Source organism: Cinclus cinclus, chromosome 2, assembly GCF_963662255.1.
Source record: "Cinclus cinclus chromosome 2, bCinCin1.1, whole genome shotgun sequence".
Lineage (NCBI taxonomy): Eukaryota > Metazoa > Chordata > Aves > Passeriformes > Cinclidae > Cinclus > Cinclus cinclus.
Genome location: NC_085047.1, coordinates 44,724,330 through 44,751,900, shown reverse-complemented (window position 1 = coordinate 44,751,900; position 27,571 = coordinate 44,724,330). Strand labels below are relative to the sequence as shown.

The window sequence follows — 27,571 nt, the reverse complement described above, 5'->3', positions numbered from 1 at the left end:
GCCTGTGGCGCTGCCTGGAGTTGCTGTGACCCAAGAGCAGGACCCGGCCCTCAGTCTTGTCGAACCTCAAAGCCTGGCTTCCCTCGCTTCACCCGTAGTGAAGCGACAGACGCCCGCACTCGTGGAACTCCCCCGGAGTCCCCAGCGCTCCGCGGGCAGCGGGGCGGGGCGGTGCCGTGACGGCCCGGCGGGGGCGGTGCCGGTGCCGGGTGCCCGCCCCGACATGGCCGCTCCCTGCAGGTAACGCGCCCGCTGGGCCGGGGCTGCAGCGCCCGGGCCTCGCCCGGCTCCGGCAGGGGACGGAGAACCGCGGGGGCGGTGGGAGCGGAGGCCGCTGGTTCCCCTCCCCTTCCGTCCCCGCCGTGCTGCTCTCTGCGGCGAGCGGAGCCCGCGGCGGCCTGGCCGCGGCTGCGGCTTTCTCTCTGTCCCTGTCAGGACGAGGTGGTGTAAGGGGAAGAAGGCCAATTCAGCCCTTACGTCTGCCTCACAGCTTTTATAGCCTCCCCCGTGTGCCCTCAGGGCACTGCTGTGAGGGTGGTGAGGCCCTGGAACAAGTTGTCCAGGGAAGTTGTGGAACAAGATGTCCAGGGAGGCTGTGGGTGCCCCAGTCCTGGCAATGTTGAAGGCTTTGGGAAACCTGGTCTAGTAGGACGCGGCCCTGCCCATGGCGCGGGGTTTGGGACTGGTTGATCTTTAAGGTCTATTAAAACCCTTAACATTCTGTGATTCTAAGACGCACTCCTGTGGTTATTCCTGTGGTTATTCCTCTGATCGTTGCTGTTTGCAGCGAGTGCCCAGAGCCCGGGGGGATTTGCGGTGTTTCGGTGGCAGCTTGGTGCTGGCTGTCCCTAGCCGAGATGGGATGGGACAGCCGCGGGGACGTGCTGGTGGCTGGATGTGCTGGTGCCTGCTGTGAATGGACCTTCCGTTCCCCACCGTGCCTTCAGGCGCATTTAGCCAGTGCTGGAGCTCTTAAATCTCACCTTTGGGCCTCCTGAATTTTTATTTTTTTTCCCCCCAGGTGTCTGTGTGAATAGTGTGTTCTTATACGTTTGTTGTGGCGTGTCTGCAGCACAAAACCAAGCCAGAACTGAGTTAGGAAGGAGCCCGTCTTATCTCTGATCGTGGCGCTCCCTCTGCCGACAGCCGCCTCTCATCTCTGCTCGGGCACCGCGGCTTCTACAGCAATAAGCTTCGTGCATTGTATTAAAGCTTTACACGAACCTTTGTAGTAACTTCAGGGTAGCTTTGTGATGTGCTAGAACCTTAACTCGTGTTGCAAGGGAAAACCGTTTTCAGTGTGTATTTTCTGGAGCTACTTTTTAAAAATACTTGTAAAACTAGGTGGTGACAGTAATGAATGCGACAGTGGATTAACCCTTTTTTTCTGTAGTCATATTGGCCTTTTAAAAGGAAATATGAGATCTTAGCAAATGAAGTTTCCTACTTCTGTACAGTTGAGTGTGATTCCTTTTTTTAGAAATCGGGGCAGATTTGGTTTCTGTGTCTGCCAAATTGAGCCACTGGTAATGATGCAGCGGACAAGACAGAGCTTAGACCCAGTTCAGACGAAGACCAAGGGAATATTCTGCTGTCTCAGCTATGCAGATAGCTCTGTTTAAGATGCCTTCAGGAGCTGGAGGCACCAGCGTGATGCTGTCAAGCATGATACAACATATCAGGAAGGTCTTCAGCTTCTTGAGCAGCAGGTGAAAGGCAGAGTGTTGTGGGATAGGTAATCTTTGCCAGTGTTACATGCTATTTAGACAGCTGAATCACACCTCAGCTGACCCTTGTTCAGTTGTTCAGTTCAGGGTTTATGAAAGGATAAAAAGTAGTCTTTCAGCTTCAGTTTCTGTGCTAGTTTGACAAATACTGTGGCATGACTTTTTTGCTTTTGCCTGGAGAATGTGGGCATTTGTGAGGACCTGACTAAAGGCCTGACTAAACTCAGAACTTCTTTCCTCAGAGATCAGATAAAGTCTTCCAGTACTGTGGAGGTGTAGATGTTACAGGAGGGGCCTGACCCTTTCAGTTTGAAGTCCTTTGTCCTGCAGGCTATGTGACAGTGGTCTCACTGGTATGGGTGACAATGCATAGCTTCCATGCTTTTCCATCTGGATCCAATTTGCTTGGTTCCGAAGTATTAACCTGTGCTGTATTTTTGCTCTCTTTCTGTAAACTCACCAAGTCAGGGATGTGTCACTTTCCTGTGAAGTAGTCTGGGACTGCAGACACCCTCTGTGGAGGAACCAGAACATGTGTAGGTTGTGAAGATGTGGGCCTTTGTTCACCTGTGTGTGGCAAGTAAAGTGAGACAGGCCAAGCCTTTTGGACCCAGTAGTCTAGATTGTGATGCTTAGGGACTTAGGGTTTAGTGGTGAACTTGGCAGTTCTGGATTGACAGTTTAACTCAATATTACAGGTCTTTCTTAACCTAGATGATTTTGTGATTCTATGAAATCTTACAATTGCACAGCTTGGTCATAGTAGGCTTGCTGAAGGAGCCTGCAAATCAGATAAATCTTGGTAAGGGTAGCCCATTAGATGCACTCAGGAGAATTTACTTAGCAAAAAACTTCTGGTGTTTCTTTTAATGAGGCTTTTATTTTTCCCCTCTCAGTCACCTTGTCTTCTAATAATCTTACACTTTTGGGTGGTGTTTTTTAGTTTTGTGTTTTTTTTCTGTGTGTGTCTCTCACTGTGCACTTTTTTTTGTTTAAGCAAGTTTGAGATTTTTTTTGTCATTATTTAACTAATGAAGATTAAGAGGACCTTTGCTCTCTGTATGTTTAACGCTTTTTGTTGATTAAGTGAAGACTCTTTTGAACTCTTTTGAGCTATTTGTCTTTAGAAGGAAGAATGTTGTTTTCAAGGAACAAGCTGTGGCCTGTTTGCAAGTGTGCCATCAGGAAGGCAAAATGATTATTTAAGAAGGTACCAAGAGTTTGAGGAAGGAAAAAAAATCAAAGTATAAAATAGGCAAAAAACCCTTAATGAGCACTGTTGCTTTAAAGGGAAATGGCAGACAGTTCCTAACAAATCTGTAATAAAACTAATTTTGCAGAGATCAAGACTGATTGTATAACCCATTGATCTTTTTATACTCTACACTTAATTTCTGAAGTAATAAGAAATAATTATTTCAGTAGTCTTCTCCTTATTCTGCCCTGTTTCAGTTTTGTTACTTGTGAGATTTTTGTCTCATGCATTTTATCTCCATTGCATGTGAGCATGGTTGTGCTTGAATTCTCTCTAAGAGATCCTAGGAAATGTCAAGAGTATAATGGTGGTAGGATGGATTTTGGTGCTGAGGAATTTTTTTTTTGTTGTTTTTTTGTTTTTTGTTTTTTTTTTTTGTCAGGCTCAGATATAAATGTGATCTTTATGTGGTCAGATGTGTAGAAACTTGAATAATGCCAGGAAGTCAGGGTTCAGACTGTTAGGGCCTTGCATGTGCTACCTGAAACTTGATAGCAGGCACCTGAAACTGTATCAGGAGAGAATTGTTGATGTCCACCATGCCAGTAACTTGATACAGTTTGCTTGAAATTGTTGTTGACAAGGGTTTCAATTCATTTAAGACCACTGTAAAATTGTGTTTGAGAATGGAATAGGAATGGTAGGAGGATGAACTAGTAAGTGGAAAGGAAGGACAAAAGACTGTCTTCTTTGGCAGCATTTATCCTGCTCCTTTTTGGAGGATTAGAATCTTCTTTTTCCATAGAGTGCTTTTGTCATTCTGATTCTTTTTAAAGGTTTTTCTTGTGCAGTGCAGTTCAAAGTTGTGCAGGTTTATGATGGTAATGCTGCAGCAATCACAGGGAATACATACTTACAGTTCCTTTGCAACACTTCAATATTTTATAACAATTTTACTAGTATATCAGTCCTCGTTTAAAACAAAATTTTTGCTAAGTCATTCAACACAAAGTTGCAGCAAATACTAATATGAGGGTATTTTTACCTTTACCATTTCTTGTAGTACATTGTCATATTCTCATGATGTCTGCAGTTTAGGTATTGGGAAGCAGCTCTGCAGTCATGTGAGACAGAAGGCATGGAAGTGGATGAGTGACTTCTGGGGCAGTTGACAGAGCTAAATAATTACCTATAGGGGTGATTGACCTAATTTTGTTTTGTTTTTTTCCTTAAAAATAATTGAAACAAAACCACTTTTTGACAGGAAGAGAAGATGGAAGGATTGTTGTCAGGTCGATGATGATAAAGGAATGGAATAGGACAGACAGCTGCAGTTGGATTGTCCAGCTGTACTGTTTGGAGAATTTTTGGCAAAGAAGAGAATATACCTCTAAAATACAGGTAAGGGGTTATGTTATAAGGAGAGATAAAGTCAAAGTCAAGTTGCATCAGTGTCTGGGAGCTTTGTCATTATTTTACATGAGATCTGGACTCCTCCTTTGGATTTGAAGGAAGTAGAAAAAAGAAAGGAAAAGAATATAGGCTCAGAGAAATGTGGGAAGGTACTGTACGATCTCAATATAGTGTTAGACAAAAAATGGCAAAAAATGCAGCAAAACCTAGAGAATGCCAGTGACCTTTAAGTACTCACTGGTTGGTAAATGCTGTGTTGCCATAAAATTCAGTAGTTTATATATATATATACACACACACACACACACACACACACACACACACATATATATATGTACACAGTTTTCTGTTCCTTCTCACAACAGGAATGTGATTTGCATTAAGTTTGGGAGATGTGGTAAATGATGCATGGAGCATCCTAGTTGCTTGCTCTAGGACATCTAAGTATTGCACACATTTTTCTACCCTCAAGAAAGGCAAGTTTGGCCAAATGTCACACTTAGTTGCAATTAAGTAAAAGGAGCCAAACATTTCATTTCTGACTCAAGCATTTGGGGAGGTGTGAGAATAACTGAGAAGCTGAGACAATACAAATCTCATAGCAGTTCCACATACAATTTTTTTCTCATGTTCTGCTCTGGAGAGACTGTAGAGAAAAGGAAATTAGCTGAAATTACTGTTTGAAAAGGGAAGGGGCAGACAGGTTAAAACCCACAAATGGATGTAGTGCTACTGTGAATGTGAATAAAGGAGTGAAGAGGAAGACAAAAATGGGAAAATGAAATCAAGCATCATAGCAATCTTTTAAAGCTTTATTTTTGGGAGAGCTCCTTTTCAAGCAGGACACTCACTATTTGTTGTTATAGCGTTGTTATTTCTGCTTTCCAGAGCAACAGTATGGAAGCTAAAACCAGTGAAGATCATTTGAAAGTCCAGAAAATGAAGAAGAAGGTATTGAAGAAGCAGGTCAGAGCTCAGCATACACTGATGAGACATGAGGGCATAAAGTGCATCTCCCATGCTACACAGGTGACTGATAGTTGTGATTTTGAGTGTTAAAATGCTGCTTATCTGTGTTCTCACATCTCTTGTGTAAAATGCTGTTCTTAAAATTCATTTCCCGATATTGAGGATTTTCTGTGCTGCTTTGCTTTCAAAGCAGAGCTGTACTTGAGCAGTTCAGCAGTGTCTATGGAGAGACTTTGATGGCCTTTGGATAAGGTTTTTTTTAACCTGAAACAGTAGTTACTTGGGTTGAGAAGGAGGAGGAAGCATTGGAAATTCTACTGGAATAGATAAACCTTTCTTCTCTTTCTCTGTGATTTCTTTTTTTTCTCCTTGGGCATTTAACTTTTATACCCTTCTGTCCTCCATAGTTCTCTGTCAAGTGTAGTTTGCCTCATCTAAGCTCCCCATTAAAAACATGTCTGTCTTGGAAACATTTTTCATTTTGGTTTTTTTTCCTCTAAACAAATTAAGGCTGTCATTCTGTGGGAATTAAATTGTTTGGCTGACTTGCAGCTGTTTAAATGTGGACGGCTTTTTCTTTCCTTGCAGAAAAGAGACCTAGCAGAAAGCAACTTAGATTTTTGATTTGTAGTGTTCTGCCACAGTAGAGTTACAGAAGATCAGAGAATGACCTCACAGATAATAATGTAGCAAAAAGTGATGGGAACTTGCAGACAGAAAGGAAAATTAGAGTTTCTAATTTCCCTCTCTCATTTATGAAGAAACACAAATGGCTTGAAATACTGTAGAGCAGTATCATTTACCCTGTGCTTGTTCACCTTGATCCTACAAATTCTTCACATTCAAATATGGAAATATCAGTTAGGTCTTTTTACTTTTTTGTAATAAAATTTGCTTTAATTTTTGCTCAGATTTCACACCACATAGACAGATGTTAATGACTCAGCAATCCTGTTTGTATTGTAAGCTCTTTAGAAAAAAGACTATTTTTCTAGTGTTGCTTGGAAGTGGGTCTATAATTTGGGACTTATTCCCCTTGAAACTGTCCCAGGTACGGAATTATCCATCTAATGTATCCAAAGAGCAATTTTGGAATCCAGCAAGGTCTTTATTGGTGACAGAACATTTGAATATATCATATATGAAACAAAATTGTAGTGCTAGTGGTAAACTTGTGTCAGGAATATAGAAAATACTTCCAGGCTTTGTGCAAGAGTCTGACTATCTCTAAATTACATCATCAGTTGCACATGCAGTGCTGTAGCAGTTGTGTAGTGGGGTCTTTGTAGATTAAGTGAAAGGAGTGGTTTGAACCTCTCCATGTCCTTCACACACGTGGGTGTCTCTCCATCAATAAGATTCTAGAAAATAGAAGTGATTAATAATGAGGTAAACTTTGAAAAATATGATCTGTAGTGGACAGCCTGATGCAGAGCGTAGAACAGATGTTAACAGAGCCTTCACAATAATCACAGCAGTGCTCAGTGTATAATTTTTTTTTAAATGACCCTCCTCTTTGATTCTAAACCTAACTTTCTGGTTTTTGTTTTGTGTTTTTTTTTAGAGAAGTGAAATGCTGTCATTTGAAATAATTGAGCACTTTCCCCAGTTTCAGAAACCTCCAAAATTGTGTGCCAGTGCCGCTGTTTGCTTGCGGTACTCTTGACACACACGTGCCACTTCAAAGCATGAGTTAACTGAGGAGGTGTTTCTGATAGGGGTTGCAAGGCTTTCAGCCAGACTGTCTGCTGGGCCAGCAAAGGTTGCATTAGCCTTGTATAACAAGCTCACAGAAATGTAAATATCTTGTGCAGAATACATAAAAGAGTGCTCATGGTTTGTTTTTTCTCTCTTGTGCCGTTCTCTTGGCAAAATGTTATAGTTTTAAATGAACCAACAGTAATCACTGATTTTTTTTGTTGTTGTTTTGTTTTATTTTTTAATTATTTTTCAATTAGAGCCTGGTTATTGCCAATGCTGGTCTTGGTAATGGGATGAGTAGACAGCAGCTGCTCAGGATACTAGAAGAATATGGAGTAGTGGAAACACTCTTGATGCCACCAAATAAACCATATTCATTTGTGAAATACAGGACAACAGAAGAAGCCAAGAAAGCCTTTAATGCACTTAATGGGAAGGAGGTAACACTGGAAGACTGTAGCCAAAACATTGTTTTATATATTAATTTTGTGGAAAAAGGTACGTTTTTTTCTGCTCTCCTATATATCCGGCTTCCTGCATACTGCTCCCCTTTGCTTTTACTTCCTGGGTTATAAGTTTAGGAAAAAGCACACTAGTTTTTTAAGTAGGTGCAGAGAATGAAAGCTAGAATCTGAGATTCAGGATACTCTAATTTGAACTCTATCACTTGTAAGCAAAAGGGATAAAAAGATTGAGTAGTTTCCTGACCATTCAGTACTGCACATGAAGGTTTTGTGATTAAGGAGCCTGGAGAATCTTTTGACAGTTCATTTGGTTTCTTGTGTGCAAGACCCTAGTCTTGTAATCTCCGTCTCAGCTCCAAGAAGAAAAATATACACAATGAAATTTCTGTCTTTTTTTCTTTTTCTCCCCTTCTCCCTAATATTTTTTTGGCTGATTATCAGCTGTTTACTACAAGAACTGTTGCTCTTTCTGTGAGCTTTCATAGTGTCTAGCAAAAAGGTGTTGGTCTGTACATTCTACCAGCAAATAGCTTTTTTTGAGCTCTTAGGATAGCAAACTGAATGTCCCAACATCATTGATGTTTTATGTTCACCTAGGTATTGTTCTGTACTCCTCATTTGTACATATTTGATTACAGAGTACTCTCTGTCTATGGAAGCAGTCTGCTCATATGGTAAATCACTAATTCTACAATTAAAATGAAATTCAGGTAGAACCTTGAAGTGATTGAGAAATTCTGTTTACCATTATTTTTATAGGAAAACCACAATTTGTGTTTGAATAGTGTAAAGTCTTGTTTGTCTTATGCAATACAATTTTAGAAAGTGCTTGAATGATGCAAAATTCGGGCCTTACCCTGTTTTGTCAAAAAGGGATCATTCATTCTCTAAATAAGACCACAGTGAGGGCTCCATTGTATCAATAAATATTTCTACAGCTGTACTATATTCTCATACAAAGTAATTATATCTCCACGGGGAGCACAGGTTTCATTTTCTCTAAAAACTGACAAAATTCCCTTTTTTCCATATACCTCAGTTTCCTTGCAAAGTGCTGTTCCTACAAGCTTGCCTCCAGGCTTAATGGTAATTGAAAAGATTATTTCTCCAGAAGAAGAAAGGAGGATGTTGGAAAGTATTGACTGGAATGGAAATGAAGATAGTCAGAATGGTAGGTAGAACTCTAGGAATCCAGACATTCTGTACTTTGGTTGTTTTTTTCCTGCAGTTTCAGGAAAAAGTTACAAGAAGTCTACATCTTGGTAAGCGTATTGTCAGAAATGATTCTGTGCTTGTTTTTAGCATTTTAGAAATTGGGTCTTATAATGTAAGTGATCAGCTCCTTGGAGTAAGTGATCTGAATTGATATTCTAGAGTGAATTTACTTGGATAAAAGACCAGCATCCAGAGACAGTTAAAGTCTTTTTTTATGTTTCTTGTGGCAAGTACAAGACTATTTGTAATTTGATGTCCAGCTGAAGAAGCTGTGTCTTCGTTTATGTAAAAAGAAATGCTTAGTGAGGCATATATTCTGGATGCCTTCATGCTTTCACTTGAGCTTGTGGAGTTAAATCCTTCAATAAATTAATTCTTGGAAATCACTTCAGAGTTCCTGTGCAAAAGGTTATGTTGACCTTGGCTAATGTGTAGCTTGATGATTAATGGGAATGATGGATCTTGATGTACCCGGAGGGTATTCATTGGATGTAAATTCAGAGATCAGGGCAAGAAAAAGATGCATTAAGTGTGGCTCAAACAAAATTGTATTCTCTGCTTCTTACATATACAAAACCACTATCCCTTTGACTCAAAACAGCAGTGAATGTGATGCTTGATGAGTTACAAAAGGTAATAAGCAGAAGTGTGTGCATGAACAATGAGGGTCACATGCACTGTTTTAACTGCTAATTAAAGAATGTTTAGGGTTAACAGGGAGGATGGAATAGGGAAACATAGTAAATTGCCTGCAATGTTGCATGTAGTCTTATATAGTCTAATCTTACTTTAAAGTTACGTGTTTTTACAGCCCAGAAGACTTTAAAGCATAGAAGAGTAAAGCATTTTGGATATGAGTTTCGCTATGATAACAATAATGTTGATAAAGACAAACCATTATCTGGAGGTGAGGACTTCCCTGTTAAACTATGCTTATTTTACCCTGATGTTTGAACCATTATGTAAAGCCTTTAAGCGTCGCTGAGTTATAGCTGTGAGAGTCTGGTTAAAAGAGAGCCTTTGCTGTATCTTAAGCACACACAAAAGTTCTTTTCAATTTTGAGATTCATTCCAAATTATTGTTAGTGCTTTAAGCTTGTTGTCCAGTCAGTTGGAGTTAGAGGTTGCTGCCCTTTGTTGAGGTCTGGTCAAATAAGGCTTTTTGGGATTCTAATTGTCATTCCTTTTTAGCTTTTTGTTCCATAAAACAATTATGTGTTACAAATTGCACATTAATTTATATGGGGGATGTGATGTATGTTGCTGAATATATTTATCTCAACCAGCTTGAAGCTTGCTGGATGCACACTGAAATAAAATTTCCTTTGCTCTGAAAGCAATTTCATAAACGTTTCAATAACTCATATTTGGAGTTGAAAGCTGTGAGTCAGAGCAAAGCAAATGAGTAATCTTATAGACTTAGATTTAAAAATAGTAAAATAGGAGAGTTAAATTCCTGTAAAACTTGAAGGTGTTTAAGGTGATGCATGTGTGCTGGGTTGGATGTAGCATGCAACAGAAGGATTCTGGTTATGTTAAGATTTTGACTGTGAAGCTATATCATTGGAAGAGGATTGATATGTGAATTGTTTTTTAGTCTCCCAGGTTGTTTTATGCGTGAGAAAAGCATAAACAGTTCTGGGGAGAAAACAAGAATAAAAATCAGTAGATCCATGGAAGGGACAGTAGTAACATGTTTGTTAGTGTTACCTTCAGCGGAATTTTTCAATCAAGTCCTCAGGTAAAATAGCAAACCAAAGCTTCAGGTGAGGACTATACCTTCCATTCCCATTTCAAGAACAGCTTAACTTCAGCAGATTTTTTTGTGATATTTAATCTAATTCAGTAATAGATTTCCAGGGAACAATTTTTTTAGAGAGTGCTCTGCACAACTGACTCTCTGCATAATAATTTTGCTTCTTGACTGCAACATTTTTATTGCATTTGGTGAAAACTTTGCCTCTGATTTGATGTGGTTTTATTTATGTGTAGAGATACTACAGTTTGCCTTTGTAAGGAGTAATCTGCTTCTGAATGCAGAGGCCTTGGAAGAGTGGCCTTCCTAATTTTGGTATCTTAAAAATATATTGGACTTGAAGATTAGGCCGGTAGTTCTCATGTGTTAGCAGCAGATGGAGAGCAATCATCATTAAAGATGGACTTGCATATATATGAAGCTACTTCTATGTATTTTCTCAGTTATATTTATTGTAAAAAGCTGTGCTGTCTTGTTTACACTTCTGTTTCTATAACTAGGTCTTCCTAAAATTTGCAACCCATTCTTGGAGAAGTGCTTAAAGCTGGGATATATCAAACATAAACCTGATCAACTGACTGTAAATCAGTATGAACCTGGACAAGGTAAGTTTATTTGTCCCCCCAGTATTTTGAGCTTTTTATTTTTATATAGTGGTTTAATCCTGGTAGGTAACTAAGCACCATGGAGCTACTCACTCGGTCCCCTCACTGAGGTAGAGGAGAGAATTGGAAGATAAAACTGAGGATACTCATGGGTTGAGATCAAGACAGTTTAGTAAGTTTTTTAAAAAAAAAAACAAAACAGCAAACAAAGCAAAGGATGTCAAGTGATACCAAAAAGTCCTTGGCTACTGGCCAGTCCCTGAGTTATGACATCCCTGGTAAACTTCATCCTTAGTGTTATTACTGATAACAATATCATATGATCACATGGAATATTCTTGTGCACCTCCAGCTGACTTGCTTGCAGGGAAACATTAGAACCATGAGAGACCTTGATGCTGTGTAAGCTGTGCTTAGGAAGAAGTAGACCGTCCATGTATTATCTACACTGTTTTCATCACAAATCCAAAGCACAGCACCATGCTGGCAACTGTGGAGCAAATGAACTACATCCCAGCCAAACCAGTGCACCTTCACTAAAAAGCATGAGAGTGTAGCATCTAACTGTGGAATGGTTCAGCACCTGCTTAGTGTATTTCCTCAGTGACCAGACATGCTCTGAATCAAAACTGAAGTCTTAGTACTGATTTCTGCACTTGGGAACTTTGTTTTTGATACCACTGTTAATGGAAAATGATGGTGTTTGAGTCTAAGGCCATGATTTGAAAGCTAACTATAAAAAGTTATAGGAATAAACAGTCATATTTGGTCTTCTAGTTAAGTGCATTTATTTGCTTCAAACTTGTGTTGCTTTCTGTAATGTGTATATAATCTCCATGAAATAGCTCCTGCGTTTAGTACATATTATATAATGTTATCATGCGTTATGATATAATGTTAATGCACGTGATATATGGAGTCATAAGTATGATGCAAGCAGTGTTCCCTTACCTTAGAAATAAGGAATTACTCTATTTTTGTAGTTTTTCCCAAACTGGAGGTTTCTGAAGAAAAATAAGCTTCTGATCACACTTCTAGGGAATAAATCATGTGCTGTACTTTTTGCTAAGCTTAGTCATCAAGGTTAAGTATCTGGCTAGTTTTCCAGGGTGAGTCTCTCATTTGTCCTTGGGAAGAAAGAACAATAGCTTTACTCTCAGAATTAATGTCTGACAGCTATTATAGTGTCTGCTGAGCAAGGGTCTGAAAAGCTGATCTTATTTGTATGTGTATCTGACAATATGTTAAATTGATACAGTTTTGTAGTTGGGACATCTGAGGAGATGAGAGTTGTAGATTTCTATCAAGGATGGAAGCAGGTTTTTTAAAAAAATCAAACAAAAACCCAAGCCCAAAGCAAAATACCCTTTCTTAAGTGCAAATCATTAGGACATGAATGAGCACAGTCAGATTAATACTGTCTGCATCTTGGTTCTGAGCCATTTTTTTCACTGGAAATTGCACTTGAAATTTTAGAAGGTGAATTATGGCTGTGAGTATCTAAGGTGGAGGGGCCACACATAAGATATATTGAACGAGGTGGATAGGTTCCTGTGGTCTTGGCTGAATTATTGGTGACTGTGTGGAGAGCTGTCAGTGTTCTTCTGCTGCACAGTGAATTGCACAGACTTCAGTGTGCCTCTTAAACACAGCCTCAGTGTTTGTGCTGAGGCAAAGTTATGAGCTGTAACAAGCAAGTTATCTGTCCTTGGTTTTAAAGTCTCACTGATTTTCTGTCAGATTAAATGTTGTCTCATGAAACACTGGTATTGTTTTCACTGAAACTAATGGAATTCAGAATATTTACATCTGGATGTAAAATCTGCTGTATAATAAGGGTGCTTTACAGAGCTGACTGACACTTCATAAAAAATTGTTTTCAACTCAGGTATTCTCTACAGAGCCCAAAATGACCTTGGGTAGAATTTTTAATAAACAAATAAAACTGTTTCAGTTTTTGTGGTATAGGAACGACTTGGTCTGCCTCGGCCTGCAGTGGATCAGAGGAAGCAGTTCTCCCAAGCTGTCTGCTGTTCTCCCTTGCTCCACTGCTGACTGCCATTCCCCACCATGTGGTGAGATCTTGCTGTGGCATGCACACTGCTGTTCTAGCACTTGGCATTAAAATGTGTGACACAAGCTGCAGGGATTGGCAGTTTCTTTCCAGTTAGCAGATATGAAAGAGGAATCTAAACAAACCTTAAAAATGACTGTCCTTTTGGCAATTCTCAGTCGTGTGTGTACTCATACATGCACTAGCAGATGTATTACCCAGGGGTTAGCCTAGCAGTGATGTGTGTTTGCTTAGGAAGTGCAAAGTAGAGGCAGGACTTGATCCTAACAGTGCCTGCCTCTGAAGCAGTAGGTTCTAATGCTGAATGCAGTAATTTGCTTAGGAAATAGAGGGATTTGAGATTACTCCTTTGTGAAGGGAGTGAAGAAGAAATATATGATCGTGGATGAACTAAAACCCAAAATCACCATAGGTGCCATAAGTGTTGCTGTAAAGGGCAAGACTGCATACAAGGAGAGCAAAGTGCTTGAGTTGCTCTCTGCAGCAGGGAGAGCATTTGGAGTCGTTATTATTATTATATTGACTTTTTTGTTGTTCATTTGTTTTTGTTTAAACAGGAATACCCCCTCATACTGATACACATTCTGCTTTTGAAGATGAAATAATCTCTCTCAGTTTGGGAGCTGAGGTAAACTTAATGTTTGCATGTGGTCTGTTGCTTTACTGAGAAGTTCCATTTTTATATTGTTAACTTGATTTTCCATGGTGTCTGTCGGCATTCATCTGAACTTAATACCAAGTATGAAAGGTGGTGTGATATGCTAAGTAAATAAGTAACTGCAATACGATGTTGTCACTAGAAGACTTCCCAGTGATATCAATGATTTTTAAATCTTGGCATCCAGGTCTCCATTGACCTTCATCTTTATTTCATGCTTTAATTTCACATAGTCTGCCTCAGTACTGCAGTCCTGGGCTTTCTTATCCTTTCCATTTCAATGAAAAGGCTGCCTCTGGCACAGGTACTCCATTACTTCATTGATGTAACACCATAAGCAGTACATTTCTTGGTTATTGTATTACAGCATACCTTGTGATGGTCTCAGAGATGGCCAAAAGCAGAGTGATTTTAATCACCTGAAAAATACAAACCTTTCTGCCAGGTGGACTGCCTGGAGTGTTTTGAAGCTGTAACAGGTTGGAATGTGTACATTTCAACCAGGGACACAGCCAGACTTGGACAATTTCTAGATATTTCAGGTTTAGGCATTGGATTACAGCCTGTTAGGTATCTCACAAATTTCAGTGCCTTTTCCTAATGGGCTGCTTTTCAGCAGGCAGTCAAAGCACAGATGTAGTAAAACAAGCCAGTGTCCTATGAAATTCTATATTATTTATGGTTTTTCTTTCTAGTACTTTTACAGTTTTTAATGATTTCTTTGTGATTTTGTGCACTTAGCTCTTCATCTGATTTTAAAATGAAAGAAACAGTTGCAGTAATATGTGAGTCACCTATTTTAGGAGTGAAGCCCCCTTCTCTATTCCCATTAAATCTTACCATGGGCAAAATTTACACACTGTTAATAAATAGTTGGACTTAACACATACAGTATCAACCTTGGATGTCTTTCTTTTCTTCTTTTTTTTTTCATTCTGTGGGATGACTTTTTTTCCTACCTGAATACATTAGGCTGCAGTGTGGTGGAAAACATGCATAAAGCCATATGTCTTGTCCTTGCTTTTTTCTCCTCGACAGTAAATGCACACATTTACATTAAAAGTGCCATAAAGAAGTAACCTTGCAACCTAGCTGGTTCTGTATTCTATTTTAGAAATTGGCAGACACTTCAAAAGAAAAAAAATTAGCAGAATGCCTCATTATACTGAGTAATGGAAAGAGCATTTCTTCCAATTGCTTATATGCTTGTCCCTCCAGGATCTGAGTTAGGCAGATTGTGATAATTAATAACTACAATAAATGCTTTGGCTTATGAAAAAGAAGTCTGGCAGAACAGAGGACTAAACACATACACCCTCCTAGCCTGGTGACTTAGTTATCACCACAGATCTCAAACTTCTTATAACATCTTCATGGGCCCGCAGAACTGTTTAGGTTGGAGGCAATCTCTTAAGGTCATGCAGCCCAAGCTCCTGTTTAAGTAGAGTCAGCAAAAGTAGGTTGTCCAAGACTGTGTCTGGTTGTGTTTTGGATATGTATGCAGATGTAGATACCAGAATCTCTGCTGGCACTCTTTTGCATTATTTGACATCTGTCACAGTAAAAATCCAAGCTGCTTTGTTGTGTTCTGATGGAATGGTGTGGGGTTTAAATTGTGCCCATTGTTTCTTATCCTGTTGATGGATATTGTTAGGAAGAATCTGGCTCCTTCTTCATTCCTTCCCTTCAATTATTTATGCACATTAATAAGAGCCATCTTACCTGACCCTGAGCCATCCCTTGTCCAGGCTGATCAGTCTCAACTCTCTCAACATTCCCTTGTGTAAAGATATTCCTCAATAATCTTTATGGCCCTGTCCTGGACTTGCTCCAATAAGTCCATGGCATTCTTCTAGTGGGAAGCCCAGTCCAGTCCCAGTACTGGACAGAGTACAAGACACCCCCTCACCAGGGCTGGTAAGTGAGGAAGGATCACCTCCCTTTACCAGCTGAGTGCTCTTCCTAATGTAACCCAGGACACTGTTGGCCTTTTTGTCTCTAAGAGTACATTTGTGGCTCATGTTCAACTTCTTGTCACCAGGACCTCAAGGTCATTTTTGGCAAAGCTGCTTTCTAGCTCATCAGCTGCCAGTGTGTAGAGGTACATGGGATTATTCCTGACCAGGTGCAGGATTTTGCACTTCTGTTTGTAGAACTTTACTATGTTCCTGTTGGCAGCAGTTGTCCAGCCTGTTAAGATCCTTCCGAATGGTGGCACAACCATCTGTTATCAGCCACTTCTCCTAGTGGCTATCCTTTTATTTTATCTGCAGACATGCTGAGTGTGTGCTCTGCCCCATCATCCAGGTCACTAATGAAGTTGTTAAAGCAGTATCAGTCCCAAGGGCAGCTCACTAGTGATGTATCTCCAGCTGCACTTCATGCCGCTGCCATCTTCAGTGGTACCTTGCAACCTAACTCACATTACTGAGGATCAGTCCTTTCCTCAGTGGGGAATGAGTTTATCCAGTAACAAAGCACTCTGTGCTGTTTGTTAGAGAAATCACTGTATGTTTGTTCCTGCAAATCTGATTTATGTTGAAAAAGGAATAGTTACTGACATGTATGTTCATTTTAAATATAAACAAATAATTTTCAGGAATAAAGGCACGATTCTTCACAACACTGCATTTGTCGTGCATCAGATAATCTACAGTGATCCAGGTTCTTACACCTGTGTGAAATGAGTTAGAAATGGAGGTGTGAGATCCTCTTTCCTATCTCAGTCGCATGAAGGAGCTTTATTAAGATGCACAGAGTGGCCAAGTGGCTTCCCCTGGTTGGTGCAATCCATTGTGTTTTGAGTTTACAAGACAGATTAAACTGGTTTTGAGGAAGGAAAATCTCATTATTGCTTTGCACTTCTGCCAGCTTATAAAAACTACTGAATAGTTAGAGGGCAAAGCAGTGAGAGGTGATTTATCTTGCCCTAAAGTGGGGGTCTCAGGCTAATTATTCAGGTTTGTAACCCATTTCTTTGCTATCTCCTGGGAAACTGCAGAATGAAATGAGACTTCTAGAATGTCCTGTGGGCTGATAATTGCATTTTATAAATCAGCATATTCACCCATTCTTTATAAAAGGTGATACACTGAAAATATTAATGAATATCAGTTTTAGTGCTCTGTTATTGAATGCAGCTTTCTTTTATTCACATGCTGTCCTACTAGGAAAGACAAGGCAATGTGGTAAATTTAGGTGAGCAATCTTTTATTAAACTTAATGGAAAATCATGTTCTGTATCCATGAATTTGAGCAAAGTCCTGCAAAACAGGGATCAGTCTTTTCTGTTGAGAATTCTGGTTTTATTTCAGTTAGGTGTTATTTTCAGTGCCTCCATTTGGTGTCTCTAAAGATAAGCTGTTTTACAGTATATACTCTTAGAAACCTGGCCAAGTCTGCAGCTGTCTCAAAAGAATCCTAATTTTAAAGCCTGTGTCCAATTTCTCTTTGCGGGTTTGCAGCAGGAGCTTGATCAATATTGAGATTTCTGTTTTTCCACTTTTCGTAATTTGCCATTTTATATGCTGCCGTGTAAGCTTTGATTCATTAAAAATTTAGAAATATAGAGATACCATTTCTGTTATGAGCTAAGTAGTGCTATGAACATATCCAACCCATAGAAGAATTTTCCCTTCCTGGCTATACATCTTACTCCCAGTCTAAAGTTACCAACACCCTGTGGTTCCTCCTTGTCAGCTGTGCCCTGCTGTGTCAGAGACTGCTGTGGGACACCCACTACACCCTGCCTGAGAGCAAAACACAGTCATAGTTTGCTCAAAGGGGGTGTTAAGTTGGCACAATACTTTGGTTTATGTTGCTGTGTCCTATTTTCCTAAGATGCAGCCCCAGGCTTGTCATTCTCTTCTTAGCTCTGCTTTTCCTTACTTTACTCTGCTTCCTATGCCTTGGGCTGGCAAAAGGCTGGTACAAACATTGAGAACTGCTCTGATGCTCTGTCTAGGCCCCGACCTAATGTCTGAGAAAGGAAACCTTTAGGGATGTCAGCCAGATTTGTATCTCAGGGTTAAAGACGGGGTGGTGACATGTATTGATCGTCCTCGACCTCAGTCTAGCTTCTGTTCGTCTGAACATATTCATCATCTCTTAGCTTGTGGATCTTAGAGTGCTTTGATCTTTAAAGAAAACCTGTGACTCTCTTAAGCCTTGAGAGCAGAGCAATGTTTCAGAGAAATGCTTCACCAGATCTTTTAAACAACCTTTGAGTACGATCATTTTAGAACTGATAGAATATGGTCTGCTGCTACTCATCTCTGTCTGATAATTCACCCTTTTTCTGGCACTTTTGCTTCTTACCTCTTGATCTATTTCCGGTCTGTCTTGGCTAACAAAACAGAAACCTGTAGCTGGTATAGCAGCAGCTGTTTCTGTAATAGCTGAGAGATTTTATGAGAAGCCTTTAGAAAGTCTAGACTGTACCCAGCCTTTGGCAGTTAGCAGCTGTTTTGTGTCTTGCATGAGCTTTAATAAGATAGGCAGGCACTGGATATTGCTGTGTGGCCCAGCTGTTACTCTGCTTATCTTGGTTTGTTGCTAATTCAGTTTAATTTGCTGTTTACATATATATTGCTTTATTTTTTCTTTTAAGGGAAGGTAGAAAGCATCTTATCTATTTAAAGAATTGCTATGGTAGTGGCTATACCAAAGTTTCTCTGTCTGTGCTGGCAGGATGATGGTCATAGGTAAAATAGTAGTAAGAGTCATCACTATTTAAAAAGAGATTGTATTGCCAGAATCAAATTGTCTCTGAACCCAAATGGAAGATACTAATTTTAATCACTACAAACTAATGCTGGGTTTAGAAGTTTTCGGATGAGATAGGATTCCTAAAACTCAGTAATGTGCTTTTCCTATCTGTAGGACAGGTGCAACTCAAGATACATGTCTTACAGTCATGGATTTTATTGGTGGTTGAAGAATAGCAACTTGCAGTGGTTTTAGCTGGAAATCCAAATGGACTTTATTTATAATTGTATGCCAGGTTTAGTTGGTTTGTTCCATTTAAACTGGTATTTAATTTTTGAAAACTAATGAGGAGCTGCTCCATGTGAAAGGTGTGCTGAGCACCGCAAGTTAAATCCATCAGGCTTTATAAATCTGTCTCTTCTGTTTGCATTTTCTCTTTAAAGATATGCCCTGTGTGTTTCTTTCTCTCCATGTCATACCATGATGGACTGTCACTGAGCTTGGTTGAGATATGAGAACCACCAAAATCAAGGGAGAACTTCCTTTTGATGTAATTGAACATTAAAATAAACCCTCTGAGAAAGGCAACAAAGCCTGCAGCCTCTTTCTGGGAATACTTGTAGCAGTCTAACTGCCTCTTTTGGAAAAGGTGAAACACTGTTATGAGTTTTTATGTCTGTGCTGGATGTCTCTTCCCCAGTTGCCTACAGGATTCTGTTCACAGATACCAACACATCCTGCTGATGTTTCCACCTGATGAGTTATTTTGACCTTTGGAAGGATCCTGAAAGCCCAGCTTTCATGTAAACTGTTTGGAGGGAGCCTGTCCTGCAGTAAAAAATACCTCCCTGTTTGTTGATAGCTAGCTCCTTTTTTAGCCAAGGGTAACAACAGCAAGGCACCCACTGTGCAATTAATGCAGACAAGCATTTGTTTCCCAAGCACTGTAGAATCTGCTAATCAATTTCAATTTGTGTTGAGGTGGTACAAGAAGAGCATTTGGTCAGAATTGACCCCAGAACAATGATTTGATAGTATTATTTCTTTAGGAGCTTTCTCTGATATCTTCTCAGCTACTTGGGAAGAGCAAAGTCACAACTAAGCCATGACAGAGCCGTATTTCAAAGATTTGTATGTAAAAATATGCTTTTTTGCTCCCCTTTCATATTGTTGAGACATTACAGTTTTCAGCTGCCTCTTTGTCTGAGGCTAGGTATTTATTACCAGTAGGTCAGTACAAAGTAAATAGCTCTGCAAAAATTGGTCTTCTGTTTGGATTTATACCAGCTTGCCTTCCTCTCCAAAGAAGGAAGAGATTTATCATCCCCCACGGCTTTCCATAAAGCTGTTCCCCAGTATGCAAAGCCTAGTAGCTCCTACTTCAGTGCTGAGGAAAGAAGGCACCCTGTGGTTTGATTGATGTGGGATCTCTGATCTGCAGAATGTGCTGTGACTTGCTTAGCTATTTCTCCTGTGTCCGCTGGAGTGGGAAGTTGCCTTACTCAATTCTCTGTAGTGGTTTTGGTTCCTGTTCACGGTCCATTATTTTGGCTGCTGAGGGAAAAGGCAGAGCTGCGACTCCTCTTGGTTCTTACCAGTTTACTTTCTTCACAGTCAGTTGGTTGATCTTTTTAGCATCCTGTGTTTTGTTTGAGCTGTTTCGTGTTGAGAAAGGGTTGTGGGAAGAATGTTCTCTCTGTTTCCTGAAGTTGTCTGGGCAGTGTATCCAGGGTGAATGTGGAAAGAGAGATAAAAGAAACTGCAATTAGGAAGAATTTTAAAATGAAATCCACTCAATATCACATAGAAAAATACATAGAGATGCTATAAAAATGTCATGTGGTTCCAGTTATTTTTGTGTGATTGTGAGAAAACTCCTGCTGTGACTGAAATTCTTTCTAAAATGTTTGCAGTCTGCAGTACAGCTTACGATTTTCTGTTTGGGGTCATAACTGCTAAATAATGAAGGAAAACTTCCTCTTAATTCCTTTACCAACTTGATTCTGTTTTAACAGAACCTGTTGTATCCAGGCTATTTGCTGTTTCTCTAGTGTGGTTATTTTGTATGCTGAGGCAGCACCATTTAATTTTCGATTCTCAGACGTCTGGCTGTTAAGACGCTACTGTGACACACAAATACAGATACTGAATTTTTCAGTGGAAGCAAATATACTCTCTAAAAAGTGTCTTGCTATTCCACAGCTATTGCTACATATTTCTAATTGGTTTTCATGTGGTAGGAAAAATGTAGATAGGTAACAATCTTGGGAAAAACATATTACCATATACAGTACCACTCATTTTAAATTAAAACCTTTTTTTTTTTTCTCTTTTGCACTTCATGCCTCCCATGTATCCTTTGCTATGATACATGAACCATTCTTCTGTGGTGGTGAGATGAATTCACTATTTAAATATGAAGTTTCTATTTATTCCAGGGGAAAAAATGCAGTTATTATAATAGAAGAAAAGCAGCATCAGATAGGAGATCATCAAAAGCAGTGTGGTTAACAGGTTGAGGGAGGGAATTCTTCCCTTCTACTTTGCTCTCATGAGACCCCTCTTGGAGTGCTGCATCCAGCCCTGGGGCTGCCAACCTAAGCAGGACATGGACTTTTTGGAGACAGTTTAGAGGAGGATTATGAAATTTATAAGAGAGCTGGAGCTTCTTCTGTGAAGATAGGGTGAGAAAGTTGGGATTGTTCAGCATAAAGAAGAGAGGACAGGGGAGTTTTCTGATACTTAAAATGGGCCTACAGAAAAGCTGGACAGAGATTCCTTATCAGGGAGTGTAGTGACAAAATGTGGAGTGATGGTTTGATACTGAAAGAGGGTAGATTTAGATTAGATATTAGGAAGAAATTCTTTACTGTGAGGCTGGTGAGACACTGGAAGTTGTGAATGCCCCATCGGAAGGGTTGAACCCACGGAAGGGTTCATGGCCATACTGGATGGTACTCTGAGCTGGTATAGTGGAAGGTGTCCCTGCCCCTGGCAGAGGATTTAGAACTAGATGCACTTGAAGATCATTTCCAAACCAAGCCGTTCTGTGATTCTATGAACACTCAGAGTATTTGAATTTACATTTCAATTGGTATTTTTACAGCAGAAATTGGTTTTGAGTCAGGTTTTGAGTTGTCATTCTTGAAATATAGTTAATTTTTTAAAATAGAAACATCTCTGTTGTTTTTTTAGTAGTTACTAATTTCTTAATTTTTTGAAAGGATTTTTTATTTTGTTTAGAGGTTCATCAGTGGAAGTCACTTTAATTCCACATGTTATTTTCAGAAAGTCAGTACTTGCTGAGTGAAATGGAATTCTGGTGTCTGCTACCAATTAACAGCAAACAAGCTGTACAGGAGCATTAAAAGGTTGTTATCTTGAGCTGTTGCATTTCAACTGTTCTTCAGTTTTGGAATTCAATTCGGAAATCTAATCTTATTAGATGTTGATGTCATCTCTGTTGTCACAGGAACCTATTTTACAACAAATTTCATGTAGAAATGCCTGGTCAGTCAGTAGTAATAATCACAAGTCTATAAGCAAAGAAACCAGCTTAACTTGTTAAGCTCCTGCTGTGGTGTGTTGTCTCTCTTGACTTTGGACAGGACTTTGTAATAGCAGTAAGTGTAGTGCATGGGGTTTGAAGTCTGTCTGCATTTATACTATCTTTACAAATCTGAGTATTTTGCATGTTGTAAAATGTTCTGTTTCTGTTTTTCTAGCTGTGTTTTGGGAGGGGTTTCTCCACAGAGCTCTTGTTGCAGTAGAGTTGACCTTCCGTTGAGGAACTGGTTATTTTGAGCAGTTAAAGTGTGCTGGAGCTGTCAGACCTGTGATGCTGATATACTTGGCCAAAAGATTCTGTCAGTGGGAGAGTTGTGCCCTTAGCAGAGAAGCAAGTAGGCAGGCAGCCTGTTGGTGCTGCCCAGGGCCAGTGCAGGGAAAACCCTGATCTGTTTGCTGGGGTAGCAGAGGAATGGCTGGAGGAAACCAAGGTTGATGGTGCAGCAGAAAGCAGAAAACTGGCCACTTCGCATTTTCTTGGGAGGTGTTCTTGTTCCTCCTGCCCTTCCTGTTACTGCCTGCATCTCTGCCGTGCACATTTGTACAGTCATTTGTAAATTCAGGGCCAGATGTTGAGGCCCTGGTTAGAGCCCTTTTGTGTAACTTTTGGCTGCATTATGAGAAGACAGTCATTGTGCTATTGAAGCAGATGGAAGGGATGACAGAAGGAAGAAATGACATTGTGATGAAAATCAGCAGTGTTGGAATACTGCCTATCCAAATTTCAAAATGTGTTTTTCCTTTATGGTTGTTTTCCCTACTTTAAAATAAGATGTATATGTCACATGTGTGGGACCTCTGTGGGGTGATACAGCAACTGAATAATTGATAAAGCTGTTTTCTTCAAATGTTTTTAAGGAAGTGTCTTTGTGTCATGCAGTGTTTTGAATTATTCTTTATGGCCACAGGAGACATCATTAACTAAAAAGATGGCGTTCATTGGCTTTCATTGTTTGGGGTTTTGGGGGGTTTTTTTGCTTTTCTTTTTTGGAGGGTTGAGGGTTATATGCTTTTGACTTCTAAGGAATGAGGTTTCTTAATGTATATAAGCAATTTCTTTAAATTCATGCCTAGATCTTGTTCCTCAGTAGATTTCCCTTTTACAGTGAAGATGTAGAGGATTAAGAAACAGGCCATATGGTAGTTTCTATAGCAATGGATTAAAAACCATGTCTTGTCATCCCTTATGAGATAGGATGCAAGAATTAGTTTGGGAAGGCACAGTTGGCATGTCTTGTATCCTGGCAGTTCTCTTTTATTGTAATGATCTCTGGGACAGCCGTTAGATGAAGCTATGAGAAGGACTAGCTGACCTTTGTTTCAAACAATGAGTGCCTAAATTCATCATTTCATCCCTTTGAATTACAGATATTCAGCACCACACTGTTTCCATACTACTTTCTCAGTAGTAGGGGCCAGAATTTTAGTGATGATAATAGTTCAGGAAGAGGTTTAAATTAAAGCAGAACAGTTTTAAACAGAATTGAAGCATCTGCTGAATCCATACTTGGATGCCTTATTTAATAACTTGTTGTCAATGGTATTTAGTTCAGGATTAAGACACTGAAATTTTAGTGTTTACAAGTAGGTGTGTACCTGAGCACTGCATGCCTGAGCTCCTCTGTAATCAATGGGGATTGAGTCAGTCCAACCTATGGGATAATTCAGATCATGCTGAGTGAGGCATCTATTGTTTCATTTAATAGGTAATGGATTGTTTTAAAATCTAAGGCCAAATGTAGATCTTAATCTTGAACTGATTTGCCTATTTCCACCCTTGTCTTGGTTAAGTTTGAATTTCCCAGCCAATGCACCAAAGACTTAAAGTTAGCCTGAATTCCTGTACTACAGCACTGCAAGCAGAAAGCTGAGATTTGTAGAGGAGAATAAGGTTTAATGAAAAATCCCAGTGTTTGTAGAGAGTAAGGGAAGATGGTTTTCCACAATGTAGGATAATGAACATTCAACATGTTTTACCCATGCCTTGAAATACGCTGAACCTGCAAGCACTTGGGCTATTTTACAACAGCTTGTGGGTCTGCACTCTACTAGTACTTGGTATGAGTCTGCCCTTTGAATGTAAATATTTCAGGTCCTCTTCCCTGCAAATTACACTTTCTTGTTCTGTTCCATGTTTGGCAATATTACTCAGCCAAAGCCTGGTTTTTGCTGTATCAGTTATTGTTTTTATTGCGTGGAGGCTTTATTCACTGTTGCTCACACTGCTTCTGCTGTAGAAAACTTGCAGTTAAAGCCTGGAATGGTTGATGACAGGATGATAAATGTACAGATAGTGTGAAATGGACATAAATTTACAGTTGAAGGGAGTCCTGCTTATGTGTATTTGCAACTGCAGTAATGTGAGAATTGTGTGTATTTCCACAGATATTGGTAAACAATCAATGGTTTAGAAAGGTGAGATGTGCATTTTGAATACTTAAGTGTTTCCCTTTCTACTTAGGTATTGAAAATCTCTTGAGAACTTTACTAGATGTGTGGAAGAATACACCACAGATATGCCACAGCATCACATAGACCATGTGCTACCACATTTAGGATCCTCTAAATATCATACTTGCATATAAATTTGTGCTTATTACAGAACAGCTGTGTCTGTGTTGTAACGACTTGTTCAGTGGTTTATTAGTGGACATTTGGTACATTATTAGACATGTAAATAAGGATTATTTGCTTTCAGGACATAGAGTAATACATTAAGTGCAAGTCTGAGGAGATGCAATTGAGGACACAGAACTGCTTTCTTATGATGTCTGGGCTTTACATCTTAACAGACTGAGCCCTCTGGAGACCATCAAGGTCAGGATGTGTAGGAGTCCTCTTGTGCTTTTCCATTGAAGAGTACTCCATTTGAAGGCAAGTGATGCAAAACCTTAGAAATTTTCTTTCCTTTGGGAAGGAAGATGAATGATTTGGTGCATTTCAGGCACATTCTGCCCTGGTATAGTTGGATGCAATTCTCTGTATGTCTCTGTAGTAGCACCCTTGAATGTGAGGGAAGATATATGGATTGGAAGAATGGAAAATACTGCAGAGGAGGCTAAGTCAGTAAAAGAAATTAAATGAAGACTAACAGTATTAGCCTTTTGCTTTCTGCGCACCAGAGTTTAAGCTAAGAGCTAGGGAGGCAATTTATTAAAGGATGAAGATGAAATGTTAGTGAGAATGAATAAATTGGTTCTTGTTGGGAACTTGACAGACTCTTTGACTCTGGATTCACAAAAAGACATGAAGGTTTTATGCTTGGGTCAGATAGCACTTTCCAGAAAGGAGAGATCAATACTTGTTGGGGGAGAGAGAGAGGGGAGCAGTGGTAATGCAACTATTACCTTTTCCTGTAGGGATTGAAAGCCTTTTATATGGGAGTCTAATATTCAGCATTGAGTTTTAACACAAATAATGATCTGGGAAGGTGCAAAGACCACAGGTAATGTCCTAACATACAAATAAAATTTGATATTTTTAGAGGCAGTAGGAACTGAAATATTTAAAGGCTTTTGAAACAGGGAGTCAGCTTGAGAAGACATATGAGTGAAGCACAAAAACTTGCAGCAACTGTGAGTGATCTTGGAGTGGGAATAGCCACAGTCAAAAGTTGGTGGGACGCTGTCAGGAGTAGCACCAGCCTCCCAACCTCTGCCAAGGCTAGGCAGAGCAGCCACCTCACTAGACATCACAAGGAGCTGGCATCCAGCTTAGTGAGGTGACTGATAATTTCTAATAACTTGGAGTTGGTGAACCTCCAGAGATGAATCCCTGTGTACAAAAGGAGAGTGGTGTATATTCCAGATAGCTGTGACAACGTTTGTAGGTGATTAGAGGCTCCTCCATCCAACCCTGGTTAGCTTGAAAATTACGATAGTTTTCATCTTCTTGTGCACTACTTGAATCTTTTAGACAGAGACCAGACAATAAGGCAGTTTGTATCATGGAATCAATGGCATACAGACTAACTAGGAGAGATACTGGTGTACTGTTCAGTGGATGCACTTAACTCCATGGGTTTATCAAGAAAATCATGATGAGGTGCGACCTCAGATATAAAAGAATGAAGTGCTGTCCATATACTGAAATATTTTTAAACACTTATATGCTAGACTTCGATTAAGAGGAAGAAATCCATAGATACTTAAAATGACAGAGAATTTAGGAAGATTGTAACATGTTGCATGGATGAAAAATTGAATACAATTTTTGAAGAAAGCCTAGTAAATATATAAAGCATCTGAGGAATATCACCATAGTGCCTAAGTGGATAAATAGGCTTAGCAAGAGCTTTGGTATAGATCTGATATGGGGGAGGCCTGCGCATGTGTTGAGAGATTTTTGAGAAAGGCAGTACTGAAATAGTTCATCATCACGATTGTCAGTGCTGCACTTGTTTTCTGAAGTATGGCCAGAGAACATGATACATGATGTAAATAACTTCATATATTGCATAAGGTGATTTTGCTATTATGCAGATTATTTAGGAAAGATAATCCTAATTGCTTTCCTTTTTAAATCCGTCATTTTCTGAATCCTGAATTCTGGAATTTAGCATGGTTTTTGCAGTGGAAGGTGCTGTATGTTACCAACTTATTGCCTTGATCCTGTGTGAGCCAGCCGACTCTTGTCTCTGCATAGAGCTCCACTGTGTTCAAGCTCCGTGTGTGGGCTTTAAACCTCTCAGCTGTCTTTGAAGCAGACATTCTTTTTCATCTGTTTTACACGTGGGAAACTGTTATGTAGGCTGATAATCTGTCTTTTCTCTCTGAACATTCAGTAAATAATGTCAGAGACTTGAGAAGTATTCCACATTGTACTTTTTTTAGCTTTAGAGTATGTTTTGTCTAAGGTAGTCTATTAACATCAAATACAAATTGCATCAGAGACAAAGCTTAGAAGAATAATTGTCAGTCCCCACTGTAGCTGTGAATTTATTATTGACATTGTCCTTGTAGCTCTGTTGCATTATTTCTGTTTTACCTTTGAATCTTTGCCTGCTCGGTAGACCAGTCATTCACCTTCATCCTCCTACTCTTTCATGAAGTACAGTACCACTGCACTGAAAGATGGTGCAAACTTCTGCACCCTGAGGTGTTAAGAAGATGATACTTTATTCCCTTCTTACATTAGATTATTTTTTTATTTCTGCACTTTGCCATATTCGATGTCACAGGAACAATGCTTGCGATGTGAGTGTCTCTTTGCTTTGATGTTTAGCCATTCTTGAAAGCTGTTTACTGTTTCATGTGCTCCCTTGTCATGAACATGCTCTTAAATAACTTGGCATCATGACAAGTTATTTAAAACCACAGGTTAGCTGTTTGTTTCTTTTAAGTTTTGTTGGTTTTTTGTTTTGGTTTGGTTTGTTTTGGTTTGGTTTTTTGTTTTTTTTTCCCTATATTCAGAGACCCACTTTTTCCATAGTAGAAGGAAAACTGGTAAAACTTATATAGCACCCACTGTTTTTATTTTTTTTATTAATCCTTAGATGATGCACCATGAGCTAGCTGGAAA

At 39.6% G+C, this 27,571-nt stretch overlaps 1 protein-coding gene across 1 annotated transcript in view; it reads left to right on the top strand.

Annotated features, from left to right (window-relative positions):
• The first annotated feature begins 220 nt into the window (after nucleotides 1-220).
• Nucleotides 221-27,571, top strand: part of ALKBH8 (alkB homolog 8, tRNA methyltransferase) — a 44,230-nt gene continuing 16,879 nt past the window's right edge. The window contains exons 1-8 of the mRNA XM_062514631.1: nucleotides 221-240; nucleotides 4,187-4,323; nucleotides 5,224-5,364; nucleotides 7,263-7,503; nucleotides 8,509-8,640; nucleotides 9,496-9,591; nucleotides 10,941-11,045; nucleotides 13,677-13,747. Coding sequence (XP_062370615.1) covers nucleotides 4,219-4,323; nucleotides 5,224-5,364; nucleotides 7,263-7,503; nucleotides 8,509-8,640; nucleotides 9,496-9,591; nucleotides 10,941-11,045; nucleotides 13,677-13,747 — 891 coding nt within the window. The 5' untranslated portion in view covers nucleotides 221-240; nucleotides 4,187-4,218. The remainder of the gene's footprint in view (nucleotides 241-4,186; nucleotides 4,324-5,223; nucleotides 5,365-7,262; nucleotides 7,504-8,508; nucleotides 8,641-9,495; nucleotides 9,592-10,940; nucleotides 11,046-13,676; nucleotides 13,748-27,571) is intronic.